The 15609-nt window shown below is 41.7% G+C and overlaps 2 protein-coding genes across 2 annotated transcripts in view; both read left to right on the forward strand.

Annotated features, from left to right (window-relative positions):
• Nucleotides 1–3202: 3202 nt before the first annotated feature.
• Nucleotides 3203–3532, forward strand: RPRM (reprimo, TP53 dependent G2 arrest mediator homolog). The gene has a single exon (XM_040637746.1). It carries the CDS (start codon nt 3203–3205, stop codon nt 3530–3532), a length of 330 nt encoding a protein of 109 aa, XP_040493680.1.
• Nucleotides 3533–10796: 7264 nt separating this feature from the next.
• The window catches only part of LOC103659854 (guanine nucleotide-binding protein G(I)/G(S)/G(O) subunit gamma-10-like), a 13771-nt gene continuing 8958 nt past the window's right edge, over nt 10797–15609 (forward strand). Inside the window, exon 1 of the mRNA XM_040636750.1 lies at nt 10797–10908. Coding sequence (XP_040492684.1) covers nt 10797–10908 — 112 coding nt within the window. The remainder of the gene's footprint in view (nt 10909–15609) is intronic.

Raw genomic sequence — 15609 nt, forward strand, 5'->3', positions numbered from 1 at the left:
AAATGTCTACTTAATATTTTCATAATACACACAAATAGAGAACAAAGGAAAAGGCTTTTGACATTGAAAGTGTCTGGTCCTATAACAAGACAATTCAATCTGTAGGTCCAATGACTACTGATTATAGATGCCCATCAATATCAGCCTAGAATATTTTTGTGGAACTTACTATATGCCACAGATATGTTTTCTGGAAAGAATAAACAATTGTTTCTTTCCTTGTATAACATGTATATTGTGAAATGCTGAGCATTTAACTTTCAAAAATGAAAACTTTTTCCAATGAAGTAGAAGAGGTCACTAGTTAAATAAATATAACAGTGGGTCTTTCTATGTATCAAAGCTTTTCAAGTGACTCTTCCATATTGCCATCTATTTTTCTAGAAATTAAGTTTTTCTATACCCACATTTTTTAAAGGAGTTTTTCCCACATCTCTAAGATTTTCCTAGGAAACAGGTGAATAACAGGATTAAAGCTGAGAGAACAATATTCACTCAAAATACAAAATGGAAAGATAAATAACTTTCTGCAGAAAACCTGTATCTAGCAGCCTAGCTAGATTCCCTTAGATTCCCTAATACAATGATAAATATATATTTTTTACCAGTAGGTTTATAGTTAATTTGCATCTAAATTCTATAAACAATTTCATTCAACAAAATCACAAGAGGTGCAGGGTGGTGGGGAAATGAAGGAAAGACAGTCACATTCTCAGAAATCTGAACTAACTGGTGGGAATAGCTATTTTCCGCTTCCTCACAATTTTGTGGCTGGTTAGTAGAGAACACCAAAAGAAAAGAAAGTTATTTCTTGTAAGAATGAGATTCCCAAATTTAAAGGTTTGATGATATCGAACCTCCACTGAACTCCTAGATTTGATCAATTTTACACTAACTTCTAACTAAAACAGTAACATTGTCAATATCAATAAGCATACTCAAATCCTGATGATTCCATTAATATTTTAAGGCATTTTTTGTAACTCAAGTCCTGCCACGTTGGACCTTACAAATGTGCTATATCATTCTACTTGGTTTTGTCACATAAAGAAGGGACTATCTATCTCTACCCATTTACACACAACTTCTACTAAGCATACAATCCTGTGCAAGTTAACATCCCTGGAAGTCAACCTCTGTTCTCCACCTTTCGCTCTTCTAAATTCCTAGTATTTGCCTTCACTATTCATTTTAGTATTGCTTTATATTGTCTTAAATTCTTGTGTAATTTTTTCACATATACATGTTTTATTGTTAAGTATTACCCATCTTAACTAAGACAGACTGATTGTATAGTGAGATTTAAATAAGTTTTTTCCAATTAATAATACATTTGTCCAAAGAAGAAGTTGTTGGGAATGGAGCATTTCAAGGCTAATGATATCATGAGAAACTAGAGCCATAAACCAGGTGAATTATAGATAAGGCCCAAAAGCCTGGATTTTCAGCTATGAAACTATGCCTAAAATAAGATAGCTACTTAGAAGGATCTAGGCATATTTCAAGCTGATATATAATCAACACCCCAAAATTGAAAACTCTTAACTAAAAGATAGTTCATTCTATGTTATGGTAGTCATGAAATAGTACGAAAAAAATAAAGAAATCTCTCAACATGGAATAAATGATGTTTGAGGAGAGAAACATAAGAGGGCTTAATATGCAACAAGAATGGAATTGAGAACAGAGGTGAAAATGGCAAAACAGTTATTATGTTTTAATAGAAATGTGGTAAATGTATTCTATCAAAAGTTTGGACTGAGCTTCAAGTTTCTGGTTTCCACCTGTTACAATTGAAAGAAAAAAGGAAGTAAGGAAGGGAGAGGGGAAGGAGGAGGGTGAGGGGAAAAGAAAGTAGAAAAGAGAAGAAAAAAGAACAACGGAAGAATTCTTCTGGAGCTTAAGAAACAATGTGACAGGTTTATAAAGTTTTCAGGAAGCCAGCCACAAAATCATAATGGGCTGAAGCCTCAGGCCAGGCCCCCGAAACATCTGTAGCTTTGTTTAAAATGACTAAGGTGCAATACATCAGTTTCTGGAAAATGGGGAGAGCCTGCAGCAGTTGGCCAGTGTTCTAGGTGATGGATTTTGATGAGCAATAACACGACTGATTTACTGCCAACCGAGAAAAACACTGGAAGCACCTCCAAAAACTCATCCGCAATCAAGATATTAAGAGCGCCCACTCTGCCCATCTTCCCACCCTTCCCAGAGAGGTGACCCCGCTTCTGGCAACCATTTCCACACAAAGGCCACAGAAGAGCATATCCTGCCCCTATTCCCCTTTCCTTCACCTCAAAAATCACCAAAAAACCTGTCTTATTTTGTCTTCCAATGGCTTCTTTCCTCTTTTTCTTCTTTCCTCCCTCCCTTTTCTATTTCCTTTTTTCTCCCCTTCCCTGCTTTCTTTCTTCCTCAAATCAATACTTAAAAAACAAACAAACAAAAACAAACAAACAAAAAACTCCCAGATCATCCCTACTCCACCAGCAATCCATCGCAGGCAAGACGGAATCTGACACAGGCGGCGGGCGCGTGCACTCGCCAGCACCATCTGCCACCTGCGATTCATAGCTACTTTCATCCGCCCAGAGGTGAGAGGGGCGGGAGGCAAAAGACACGCAGAGCTGGTGCGACCCAGTTCTTTGGAAACTTTCAGCTGATCGCAACCTCTCCTCCATCCGAAACTCTTTAATCATCCACCAAGCCAGAAAAGTACAGTGACTTCTGCCTAGTCTTTGGAGTTGAAAAAGAGGCGAAGCAAGAAAGGCAAGAGGAGGAGGTTCGCCCCTTTGCTTCTCCCACGGCCAAACGGCCGCGGGCGCAGAGCGGTGGCGCGGCCGGAAGGGGTCGCTGTTCGCTCAGAGCAGCCGCCCCGCCGCCGCCGCCGCCGCCGCCGCCGCACCTCCCACGGCCCCGCTGGCCCAGCCCCGCCAAGTTCCAACAGCCCCCAATCGAGCGAGCGCCGGGAACCAGCACCGCCCTAGCAGGAGCAGACGGCGCAGACCAGCCAGGCTGCGGCGCGCGTCGGAAAGGCTCCTGGGAAAGTCCCACGACCCGGGGACTTGGGAAAGAAGAGAGCGAGCAGCCCCCGCGCGCGCAAGTCTCCAAGCGAGCGCTCGGCTCCGTGTCTGTTCCTCCCGCGCCGCCGCCTTCCCACCCCTCGGACCCGCGCCTCCCGAGGCGCCCGCCGGCTCCCGCGATGAATCCGGCGCTGGACAACCAGACCGATGTGGCGGGACTGCTCCTGGCCAACAGCAGCGAGGCGCTGGAGCGCGCCGTGCGCTGCTGCACCCAGGCGTCGGTGGTGACAGACGACGGCTTCGCCGAGGGCGGCCCGGACGAGCGCAGCCTGTACATCATGCGCGTGGTGCAGATCGCTGTCATGTGCGTGCTCTCACTGACCGTGGTCTTCGGCATCTTCTTCCTCGGCTGCAACCTCCTCATCAAGTCCGAAGGCATGATCAACTTCCTGGTGAAAGACCGGAGACCGTCGAAGGAGGTGGAAGCGGTGGTCGTGGGGCCCTACTGACCGGCCCTCCGGCCCCAGCGGCAGCCGCCCCAGCGCCTCCCCACTTAGCCCGCCCGGCCGCGCCCCCTCACCATCAGAGACCGGGCGAAGCAAACCTGTCGGAGTCAATTATTAATCTCGACTTTTGCCTTTCGGGATGAAGCGACCCGTTTCTCGCTCGCCCTCTGAAAGTCCCCATTCCTGGCAGTAGGAGGAGAGGGCCCTGACTGGACTCAGCAGCAAGTGGCAAGAAGGGGTCGATTAGGGCGCAGAACTTTGGAAGCCGCCGCTAGCTTGGACGCGGGGAGACCGACCCGGCGACGGCCCTTCTCCACCCGCAGGTGGGCCAAGCTCTCGGGGCAGGTGGAGCGGGCGGGCAGGGGAAGAGACCCAGCGGCATCGATTGCCTGGTGGCCCGAAAAGTGACCGGTGTCTACGCCACGCAACAGAACTAATGGGGACACACAAATCCGTGTCCGGATTCGCGCCCATTGTCTCCCGCTCCTCCCAGCCCTGGCGCGAGAGACTATAAATACCTTTGATTGTAACGTGCTGTTTTAAGGGATTTTGTGTCTGTTTGCTTGAATACACATACTTGATAAGTCCTTTGCTGCCCTAGTGGCTTGTTTGCCTGCCTGGGGTTAGAGTTTTGTTATCCTGGGAGAACGGGTGGGGGGAGGGGGAAGCCTGCTACTGTGAACGGGTGATTTGTTTCTTTTATTTCATTTCCAACTGGGGAGGGGGGTAGGGGGGAGGCTGACGCCCTAGCTAGCCCCGGGGCAAAGACTTGGAATAGAACTTGTAGCTCATGACTGCACGGTTTACGCCACAAAAGTGCTCTTGACCTTCATGACACCGTTTTGACTTTTTTTTTTCTTATTTAACATTTCCTTAATAAATGCAACATTTAAGTGTTTTGTTCCTGGCTTCCTGGTGGTCCTTCTGCGCTCCCCGGCAGAAGGGAATGCGAGGCCCTGAGGAGTCGGGTTACCAGCGGGGGGAATTCGCTTTGGAGAGCTGCAGTTCAACTCGTGGATCCTGAGGAGGGGTGAGGGTGCGGATGAGACGGAGAGGCCTAGGGACTAGTGAGACGTAACCAAGCCTCAGGCATTGGAGCCATGCTGAAGGCGGCATCCTTTGTTTTCTCTAACAGTTAATATTTTATATTTCAGTTAGGCTCAGCTCTCTGAGCCAGGCGAGACAACAGGCGGCCCCCGCGGGAAGATGACACTTCCGTGCTGGGCTCCAGCGGGAACACAGGGTTACACCGCTAATGAGAGGAAGAGATGGCTTGGCCAGCCCTCAGGGAGGGCGTCTTTCCCCTGACCAACGTCAGCAAGAAGGCGTCGGGATGCTGCTCGAAAATAAATAATTAATGAATAAATGTGAGGAAGAGTAGCTGCTAAAGTATGTAATGACGCTAATTCTCCCTGGGGTAAAGCATTGTTGCTAAAACATGCCATGCATTATCTTTGCCATATTACGTTTTGAGAGAAAAGGCGAGATTAAAAGCGAGACTGGGCCTGCTTTTTAATCTGGAGTTAACCAACCCCAGGCCAGGCAAAAAGGTGGAGAGGAGTTAGCCAAGGNTATTACAACCCACTGGGAAGGCTGGGCTGGAGTGGAGCTACAGCAGGTGGTAGGCACATTTAGGACTTCAGAAGTTGAACAGTGATGGAAAGAAGAGCGTAGAAAACCGTGACTGTGAAAATAACCCAAAGGATACGATAACTGCAAGCTTCAACTTGATAAGAGGTTTAGAGCAGGTTATATTTACACCTGGGGTTGGATCCTAAATATTTTCAGAAATATAAAGGATTCTCCACCCTGCTATGGCAATGACAGACTTCACAATAACAGATATAAGGCTGAGTAGAATTAAATAACAGTAAGCTATCCCATTTACTGGGGAAGAGGCACGACTGGTATAAACATGTCCTTTGACTCGAAGATTGGGACCAAAACGTTTGAGCGTCCTTTAACATCCTATCTATTCTTAAGTGTGTCTTTCACCCTCAACGTAAATCTTGCCAGGAAATATGACTTTCAATGTTTTTTTGAATGCTGGTAGTTTTCAGGCTTGAGGACCAAAAGGATTTTGAAGTTTTGCCTGTTGTTCCTGTCTTCTCAGCTGGTAAGGGTTTGCTTATTTGTTTTTGTTTTTGTTTTCTGTATCTGGGGAGGGGAGCGGAGTCAACGAAGTCAACGTGTAGTTAAGGGTGAGTCATGGAAGGCAGTTTACTTTGGCTGGCGGAGAGGACAGGAAATGGAGACTTTTTATTTTGTAGACAGTTTCTGTGGCACGAAGTGAATCTGCTGCCTCCATGTTTCAAAGAGAGAAACAAGACAGAACAACCAGTTTGTGCTGGGACAAACCAGACGGTTAACATTAAACTCAGTTTTTTTGGTGGCTGCAACATCTGCTGAGGGTTCTTTCTTCCTGCAGATTTTTTAGCCCATCAGTGAATTCAGCATTCTGGTGGAAATCGATTAGGGATCAAAAACCAATTAGCTAGAGTTATGTGCTGTGCAAGGTGTGTGTTTACAGTGAGTTTCAGGCACAGAAAGGTTTCACACCTACAGGTCCGTTTTCACTTGTTTCTATACAACAGACATTTCCATTTAAAGCCAAAGTCCTGAAAATTGAAAGAGGGGCCTGTCCAAGCAACCCTATGACTACCATCTCCTCTACCACCAGGATCTCTTCCATGCTTGTTCATCTTAATACTTCTTTACACCTCTTTCCTCCTCCCTGCAACTCAAAAGAAGATTTAGTTCTTCTTACCTCAAGTATCCGAATTTATTCTCTTACTCCCAGAATTTGTGATTGTCAGACAAACCAGAACCTGCAAATTTTAGTCTTTAGGTAAAAAAAGATATGTGAAGAAAGCTCTGTAATCCATGATCTATGCATTATAGGGAAACACACACAGTCTGAAAATATCATAGCCCTGGGGACCATTTCCTGCCAACAACTCTTCTCTACAGCCCTTAGATCCATTTGTTACTTAGAGAGATGCCAAGTGGTTCTGGTTTTTATAGATGAGGCGATGTGTGCAAGAAGCTTTTTACACTCCTTATTCCCTGACGGCCACACGGCAACCGCTTTCTCGTGCCCCACACCACTCCCTGTCTCATCCTGCCTTTGGCTCTCTCTTTCCCTGATTCTAACAAATACATTAAATGAAACTTTTTAATTCTGCCCAGAGTGTATGCTGCATCTATCCTTTCCCACAGTCATGCTGTAAAGGAAAGTGAGTTCTAAAAGTCACTCTCTCTGTGTGACCTAAGAAAACAATTTCAGCCTTAAGAGACTGGGAATTGAGAGGGATAGATGCAAACAGGCAGATTATCTCATCCCACACTTACGTCCACCATTTGGTCAGTAATGAGTGGCAAGCCCCGAGAGAGAGAGAGAGAGAGAGATGGCTTTCTGTAAAAGCTTGCTGGATCTGACCTAGCCCATGGGGAGGTATTTGATACTTCCTGAAACCCTTCTGGAAATAAAGCAGAAGCAGGGAGAGGTTTTTGTGAGACTCAGCAAGTGGATTAGCTGGGCTGTAACCCCTCTCAGGCTGTGCAGCCAGCCACTGACACCTCTGAGCCTAACTGGGCGGCCTCCACATAAGGGGCTTAGCCAATAGTGGATAAATGTTATTTTTCTCAAGATTCCGGTACAGATCTTCTCACTGTCTCTGAAAATGTATTAAGAACTTGGATGCTGGATACTTTGAGGGTGCTTGAGGGAAGGCAAATATAAAGCTCATGCTACCACGTTAGGTCTCAGATCAGACTTGCTCCTGGGGGACAGTCCCTGTGCCTGATCATTGATTTCCAAGCCACCCTGACCTCTCCTTGGGTCCAGAGTCAGTCCTGTGACTGTCTGCCTATGCTAATTGCGAGGGGGGAAGGGAAAGGCACACTGGACTATGATGGAGGAAAGCTTTGTTCCGGTCTCTGAGAAACTGAGTGGCCTCATCCCTAAAATGAAAAAGATGGATTCTAAAAGGACATTGTACAATTCTATTGAATTAACTTGTTTAACATTTCCTTGTCTCTTAAGATGTTTCATACATCTCTTCCTGAGGTAACCTTAGAAATATATTTTATCTTTCCCGTCTTGGTCCTTTGGGTAGAAATGTTTATCCCCGAGAGTCAAGTGCTCCTTGACTCAGGATATGTTATTTACAATAATCAAAGAAAAATTTCAGACCCCCAGCCAGGCGGGGGTAGACAACAGTTTCTAAACTGACAAATCACACGTCACCTAACCAGTGCCCTACATACGCCAGATCTCCATATTCTCCCTGGATGGCACAATGAAAGCAAAGCCCTTCACTGAATGAAGGAGCAAAAACTGGCAAGTGATTCATCTAGATCATGCACAGTCAAGCTAATATGTGCTGTTGTTTACAGAAGCTTCTCGGGTGTTCGAAGACAAATCGACAGCCAATTTTTCTCCCCCCAAAGCATTTTCCCTTTTGAGCTTCTGCAACACCACACAGCAGGTGTCCCACATGCAGTTTAGAGCCATCGTTAGCCTTGCTTATTATAACAGTCATTTTGGGGGTCGCAGTGCCAGGAAGGGATTCCAGGGTTCAGTTTGTTCTATAAGACTCAAACCTGGTTTGAAAGCCTGTTGAAGCAGCAAGTCTAAAGCAATTCCCCAAACAGGAATCAACAAATCTTTTATCCACCTGCCAAATCCCATTTAGATATGTGCACAATAGCTCAAATGGGATATGTTTTAAAGTCAGCTTCAACAATAGTAATTATTTCCTAATCTCTGAATTTAAATGCTCAATGGTTAATTGCTTCCATGGCCAATCTCACTGTCTTCCTTTCCAAATCTTTTTGTATTGTTTTAAATGCTTGAAATGTTTGAAAGTCTAGGATTAATTTTATAGCGTGAGCTTAGATTTAAAAATTCTTAGAAAGTATAGTTTAGGAAAAGTTAAGTATGTAATGTTGTCAGCAAGTCATATATCATTTATGGTGATCCTAAAAGAATAGCTTAAATTTACTACATAAATTTGAGAAATTCAAAATATTTCAGAGGGAGATTCTACAAGGACTGTTGTAGAAATAACTAGGTGCATTTTTAAATACTCCTCAGTAAGCTTGTAAACAGTGGCTTGCTTCTAACCTAAATAATACATACTCAGTGAGAATAAGCAAAGCATATATTCATTTGTCTATTTATTATTTTTCGAAGGGATAATGGGTAGTTTCCTTCCCTAAATATACATAAAAGCTTGTTGCTGAAACATTTTTGAGTGGGTAAATGCAGGCACAAAGTGATCAATACATAAAAGGTCAAGCCATCTGTGATAACGCTGGAACAAAACTCTGCCCTGGTCCCATTTTAAAGCTGATTTCCATTAGATAGTAATATTTTCTGAACTCGGAAGTCAAACAGATAGTGTTTGTCAAGCACTCACGTCTACATGGTACATTACAAGTTATTACCAAGAAAATGAGATGATTCCTATTCATTTGAGCCATAAAACACAGGCAGAGATAAACACACATTAGGGAAGGCATATGATCAACCCCAAAAGAGTCAAATAATAAAGAAATTGCTCCTATTTACTATTTCTGGAATTCATGGTGATATAAATATACATACATAATTATGCTATAGTTTACATGTTGGCACAGATTATTACAAGGAGAAAATGTTAGTTTTTCTCATCAAATTTTTTTCATATTTGCCTTCCACCCTCACCAATTCCTCTTTCATTATGTACTCCTTCCCTTGTCCACATCTAAAGATATACTGCTCTGAAAGAGTCATTGATTTTTATCAGACCAAGACTCCAGATGTCTGATTACTTTGGGAAAAGAATCCCTCGGGGATCTAGAGTGTCTCTTTTGCTTTATTTATTTTCCTATAAATTGAGCAGGATCATGTAGTTCATATTCTAAATAGTATTGATTAAGGCAGGTACCCATGCACACACTCACATACTCTGTTTCCCGTATGATATACTGATGAAACACATCCATCCTACTGCAGGCTATAAGTAAGCATCACATATTCCATAGTTGTTTTATACTATTTGTTTGCAATAAAATAACACATAGAAAAAGTTGCAGTAGTCCCAAAATGTTCAGTGAATACGATTTATGCGAGGTGCCTGGAGTCTTACAATACATCTAGATCTTGACATGTATGTTTCAATCTTCATCTAAGAACCGGAAAGAAGGGAAAAAAAAAAGCTAAAACCCCAAGGGACAGAAAAGTCAAAGATTATATACTGCACAAGCTTAAAAAAATCTTTAAACACTAAGTTAAGAGAAATGAGAGGGGATCCTAAAGTTGAAGATTAATGAAAACAAAAATAACCCATTAAGTCTCCAGGAATTTACAGGCAGATTATGAATTCTCAAAACAGTGACTAGGAAATCATGCATTTAGAGGACTAAGAAAAGGACCAAAGACTACTGGGTGTAAGTGCTAAGCAGTGCGAGAAGAATGTGAAACATTCTTAATTCCTCCTCCAATTGTCCCTCCTCTGCACAGTCTTGCACTAATTGCAAGCATCCCGTTAGCTAGCTCAGTTTTCTTATATCCAAAGCTCAAAGAGGCCTTGCCAGATCTTCTTATCTTTATCATCAATAAATATTTATTATTTAGTACCCACTATCGTCATGACTTTGCACTAGCTACCAACTTAGATGTTGGAAGTTGAGCCCAAAGGATCATGGAATTTAAAGGGACCGTCTCTGATCCCAGCCTGTCTTCTGCTGATTTGTGTCCACGTGTCATCCTCGGAGAGCTAGTTACATACGAGCTACACGTACTCGTGACTTTTCCCCTTACCGATGAAGTACTCTCTATTCTCTGTAATTAATGTGGAGGCCTGACCTACTCAAACAACTTAATTTGACTTTTCCCCATGCCCTCAGGTAGCACACACAAGGTGCACTGTACATTATACATTCAAGCTCCAGATAAGCATGAATATGGAAGGCCTAAAGAAAGTGCTCCGACTGAATTTCTTGAGGCTACCTATATTTTTCTACAAATTCAGCTTGGGAATCCATGTTTTATTCATTTCCCCCACCATGAATTTTCAAGGACTGAATAATTAACAAAAAGGATCAAGTGCGAAATTCCCTCCCTCGCATTCTATAGAGAAGAAAATAATGTGTCCTTATTTTGAGTAACATAAATACCTGTTCATAAAACATCCAACCTATAATGGGCTATATTAATTGAGACCCTTTGAGTTGCTGTCAACGTAAACCCAATTCAAGCCCACTGTTACCGACGTGCGTGATGTGCAAGACCAAGGATACAGCTACTTCAGCTGCACGGGAAGCTGATGTATGTGTGATGCCATCCAGATTCTTCCACCGTCTCCATCTTCCAGTAAAGCTCTTTCCACGTGGTGAGTGAAGGGGGAACAAACACAGATTCCCCCTCTAGGCCCACACTCACATCTTACCAGCTCAACGACTGTAGCAGAAAGAAACCGTCTTCCTGGGTAAACTTCCTGAACAAACCTCAGACACTGGGGTGGATGCAGGAAGAAGGGTGTCCTCGGTCACTGCCATCCTTGTCGTGAGAGGGAGAGAACAAAGGCAAGTAGAGTCAGTTCTATTCAATCACAAGCCCATGAGTCCTCACATAAGAGATTCTGTTATCAGAAGAAGCAACAGGCTGCTAGATGCCCTAACCTGACTCTCACCCAGTTCAAAGGAACCAACACCAGCCAGCCAGTGGTAGCGCCAAGTCATTAGGCCCCTATCTCCTGACTCCTAACTTAGTATGCTTTTAAAAACTATTTTTTCTATCAACTGTCTTCAGCACGACTCAGAAGCCTTTTCCCATTTCTTTCACTACGCTGTGTGTGTGCTGATGTGGCTCCCTGTGCCCCAGATAATAGCCTGGATTTCTGGGGCACGCAGTGATATGAATTTCGACCAGTCATCTGACATCTCCATTTGTTTATGAAAATAAAATCATTTGCCCTCCCTAGACCTGGCTAGGCATAAAAATGTCCTTGAGATGGTAAATTTTATGGTAACAAAATCTTTAATATGATCAATTATTAAACAAAATGAAGCAGATGTATTTGCTGCAGGACTTCTCTCCTAAGCTTTCTGACTTTCCATGAGATAGATAAAATATTTAGCATTTCCAAGTTGATGTGAAAAACTCACTTTGATGGACTCTCTCTCATGACCCATCTTCCTTGGAAAGGCTGCTGCTCTGTAAGTACATAGGAGATACATGTATATAGATACTTATATATATATAAATATCTATATCTATATATGTATTTAACCTTTCTTTGAATCCTTCTTTATTCTGTTCCTCAATTGTTCCTTATCTGAATTCATCTTAACCCAGAGGGTTGGCTTAGCTTCCTTATCTGCATAGAAACTGAAGCATCATTGTTCATTTCTTCGGATTTCCAGCTGCTTTGCCTGTTCCCACCCTTCTGACTTGGTGAAATTACCCAGCAGACTAGCTGCTCTGCAGGTGTCCTCTCCGCACTATGAGACCTGTACTTGTGGGCCTCCTCATTCTTATTCACAAGTGGGGAGGGGAGCTGATGGTGTGTTTGAGAGAGGAAATCTGTCAACCATCAAGACTGGTGTTTAGAAGATTGTTTCTCACACAGCTCATCACAATAGGTAAGCTCCTCTCATCTTCAGGCTTCCAACTGTGAAAGCCTGAATCTTAGGATGGGAAGCACAATGCTCTCAGTAGAGGATCTCTGCTAATGCAACCTACATAACAGCCTCTAAGGCACATTTGTACAAATAGAAGACCACTCCCCCCTATTTTTCCTTTCTTTCTTTCTTTCTTTCTTTCTTTTCTTTCTTTGTATCCTCTTTTTCTTGGCATGGTAGCCCTCCTATATTTTGATTATGTCTTTTTCAGGAAATGATAACTTCAAAAAAAATTAAAATTCTCAATAGTTAAAAATCTAAACCACTGTGCTCTAAACATTTGATTTACTTTATGGTCAATCCTTGACTAATTGTTTTATATCCAACAGCCTGATTACCCAGTTTTTGCTCAGTGATAGTTTTTCTAAGCCACTTTTGGCTGATTTATAATTTCCTGAGTTGGTATTTGGTGTGTAATCTTTTTACACCCTAACATTTCACCATTGTGGCACACTTCATTACATGGTGGTCTGGAAAATCTTGTTCTCACTATGACATAGTAAACCATGTACTACCCTGGTTTATCTGAAAAGAGATCTCCAGGCCTATTTGGATTTTATTTTTAAGAAAAGTAAATATCTAAGTTTCTAAAAATATTTTCTCAATGAATAATTCATTTTGAAGTGTTCTTTTATTAAAATTCTCTAACATTTAGATGATTTATTGGTAGAAACTTTAAGGGATGCCAAAGCAATTAACCCTGGTAAACATAAGATAGATCACTTTATTTATTTATTTATTTATTTATTTATTTATTTATTTATTTGGCAGAGAGAGAGAGAGCACAAGCAGGGGAGCAGCAGGTAGAGGGAGAGGGAGAAGCAGACTCCCCACTCAGCAGGGAGCCCGATGTGGGGCTTGATCCCAGGACCCTGGAATCATGACCTGAGCCCAAGGCAGATGCCCAACTGACTGAGTCACCCAGGGGCCCTAAGATGTATCACTTCAAAACAATAATATATAAAGAACCCAATAGTAATATTGAAAATTTGAAAATTTACAATTGAAATGTATTCTCCATTTTAAAGGAGAATTTACTGAAGGATTCCTTCAGCTTTGGAATAAACATCTACTTTAAAATTAAAGTAAACCCATATCTACCTTTTGTATGAGATTGCACACCTCAAATATTATAATACAGAGATTAAATTACACTGAATTCTTTGCATTTGTTAAATGTATTTTCATTCCCCAACAACATACTTCCCTTGTACAAAGCAAAGACTTCACTGACTATTGAAATAAAGAAAAGCTATTCAAAGGATGAACCTTCACTTTTTGATATGGAGTTTCATTTCATGCTTAATGTGCTGTATAGAGGAAAAAAAGAAAATATTAACAGTGTTCCATGATTCAATGATTTTTGAGATAAAAATATTTTCAATTTATAATTCTGTGGATTCAGAAAGAGTGCTTAGACAGTGGATAAGTGCTATAAGAAAGGCTTTATGACCACCAAGGGCATTGTCTTCTTAGAGTGTGGGTTACCTGTCATGTATCAGTCACTTAAGAAAGGTTGAATAAAGTTACAAATTTTTAATATTTCCATGTTTCAATGAAATGATATGCCAGAATATTAATTAGGCCATTCTCTAAGCCCATCTGACTTTCCTCTATTCTATGTTTTCAATTAATACATGAGAAGTTATTATTTTAAGAGAGATTTTGCTTCCACACCAATTCCAAGCACTTAATCAGAATATAATATAGTCCTATTTTCAATATTCTCCTCTTACTATTGTCTTCTAGTTGGATTGTATTATTGACATGGCTGATTTTCAAATTCTGTTCATAGAAACTTGGTAGGCATCAACAAATTCTTGTTGCTAACTGTCATCATCATCCATGATTGATAACTGCTAGTATTAAGCATAGTTAGTACTTCACACACACACAAATTCCTTACAACTCTAGAAGATACAATCATCTCACTCACATAAACGAGAAAGTAGAGGGACTGAGGGTTAGTAACTTATCCAAGGTCACATAGCTAAAATGTTCTTGTGCTAAGATGTGACCCAGATCTGAGACATCACAAACCAAGAGCATTTCCGCTATGCCATCCTGCTAACTCCCTGGCGTCAGACTGACAGTAGGGAAAGTTTCAAACTTCTTCACACACGGTGCTGGGTCATTAAAAACTTGGATCCATCCTACAGCGTTGAGTAATGATTTCACATGGAGGAGATGCAAAGCAATTTATCATTTTGGTAGATTCAGAGTTTGCTAGTAGCAGACGGTTCTAGGAGGTGGGAATGTGGATTTTAGAAGGCAATTCAAAATGAGCCTCAACTTGTCCAATTACGTAGCCCTCTTACTCGAAAATGAATAGAGATTTTTAAAAATTGTTTTCTCCTTGAATTCTATAATTGTAAAGGTCTCTAGTGTTTACTTATGTTGCTTAAACAATTTTTTTCTTGAAACTCTGCTTACAATGGAGTTTTGACTAAAATATTGTATTCTAAAACATTGGGGCTTATTTGCATAATGTCAACAAATATCCTTTAATGTTAAAAGACATTTTTATAGACTGTTTTTGCTTATAAAATGATAATTTACTTTATGGAGGTCTTACTATATATCTGTCCCCTTTCTAGGCACTTCCCATGTATTGGATTGCACAGTCTTTACTTTCTCATTTATGAGGAAATTGAAAAGCAGAGGGAGAATATATTGACTGACTAAATCTGGATACCAAAGTTTCTGAGACACTTGAGTAATGATCTGATTTTAACAAGATAAAATTTAACCTGGGAAAATACAAGGTCCTATACTTGGGTCTAAAACAGCTGTGCAAGTATCGAATGGGGAAAATGTGGTATAGCAACAGAACGTAAATACCAAAGACGTAAACTTTTGTTCAAGAAGTGGAATATGGAGTGGAATGAGTCAGTGGAATATGGAGATAGCCAAAAAAGGTGAACCTAGCCTGCACGGATGGAAGCAAAGACTCTTGCACGGGCAAGCCAGAGGCCAGCTCTCTTCTGTTTCTTGATTATTCCAATTTAAAGTGGTTCTGGTCCTAATACCATATTTTTTAAAAGTTGTAAACAAATCAGTGTATTCAAAGAAAGCAACTATACTGGCAAGGGTTCTAAAACCATGTTAAATGAAAAACGGTCAAAAGAGTAGCAGTGTTTACAACTGAAGGAAAGGAAAAAAAAAAGCCTCTGGTTTAACAGAATAGCCACACTCCAATGTTTGAGGACTGCCACAAACAGGAGGGATTACATTTGTTTACTCTACACCCAAGTAGCAAAAGTGGCAACAGTGAGCAGCGCAAGCTACACACAGAGAGGATTCAACTCTTAACCAGCAAGATTTTTCTAGTAGGCGGAGCCATACAAATATGAAGTGAACGGCCTTTGGAGAGAATAAGTTTCCTGTTTCTGGATGCCCATTCAGCAGGA

Source organism: Ursus maritimus, unplaced genomic scaffold (genome assembly GCF_017311325.1).
Source record: "Ursus maritimus isolate PB19 unplaced genomic scaffold, ASM1731132v1 scaffold_1, whole genome shotgun sequence".
Taxonomy (NCBI): Eukaryota; Metazoa; Chordata; class Mammalia; order Carnivora; family Ursidae; genus Ursus; species Ursus maritimus.

Coding starts and splice junctions, on each gene's coding strand:
- RPRM (XM_040637746.1), top strand. CDS start 3,203: ATGAATCCGGCGCTGGACAACCAGACCGATGTGGCGGGACTGCTCCTG.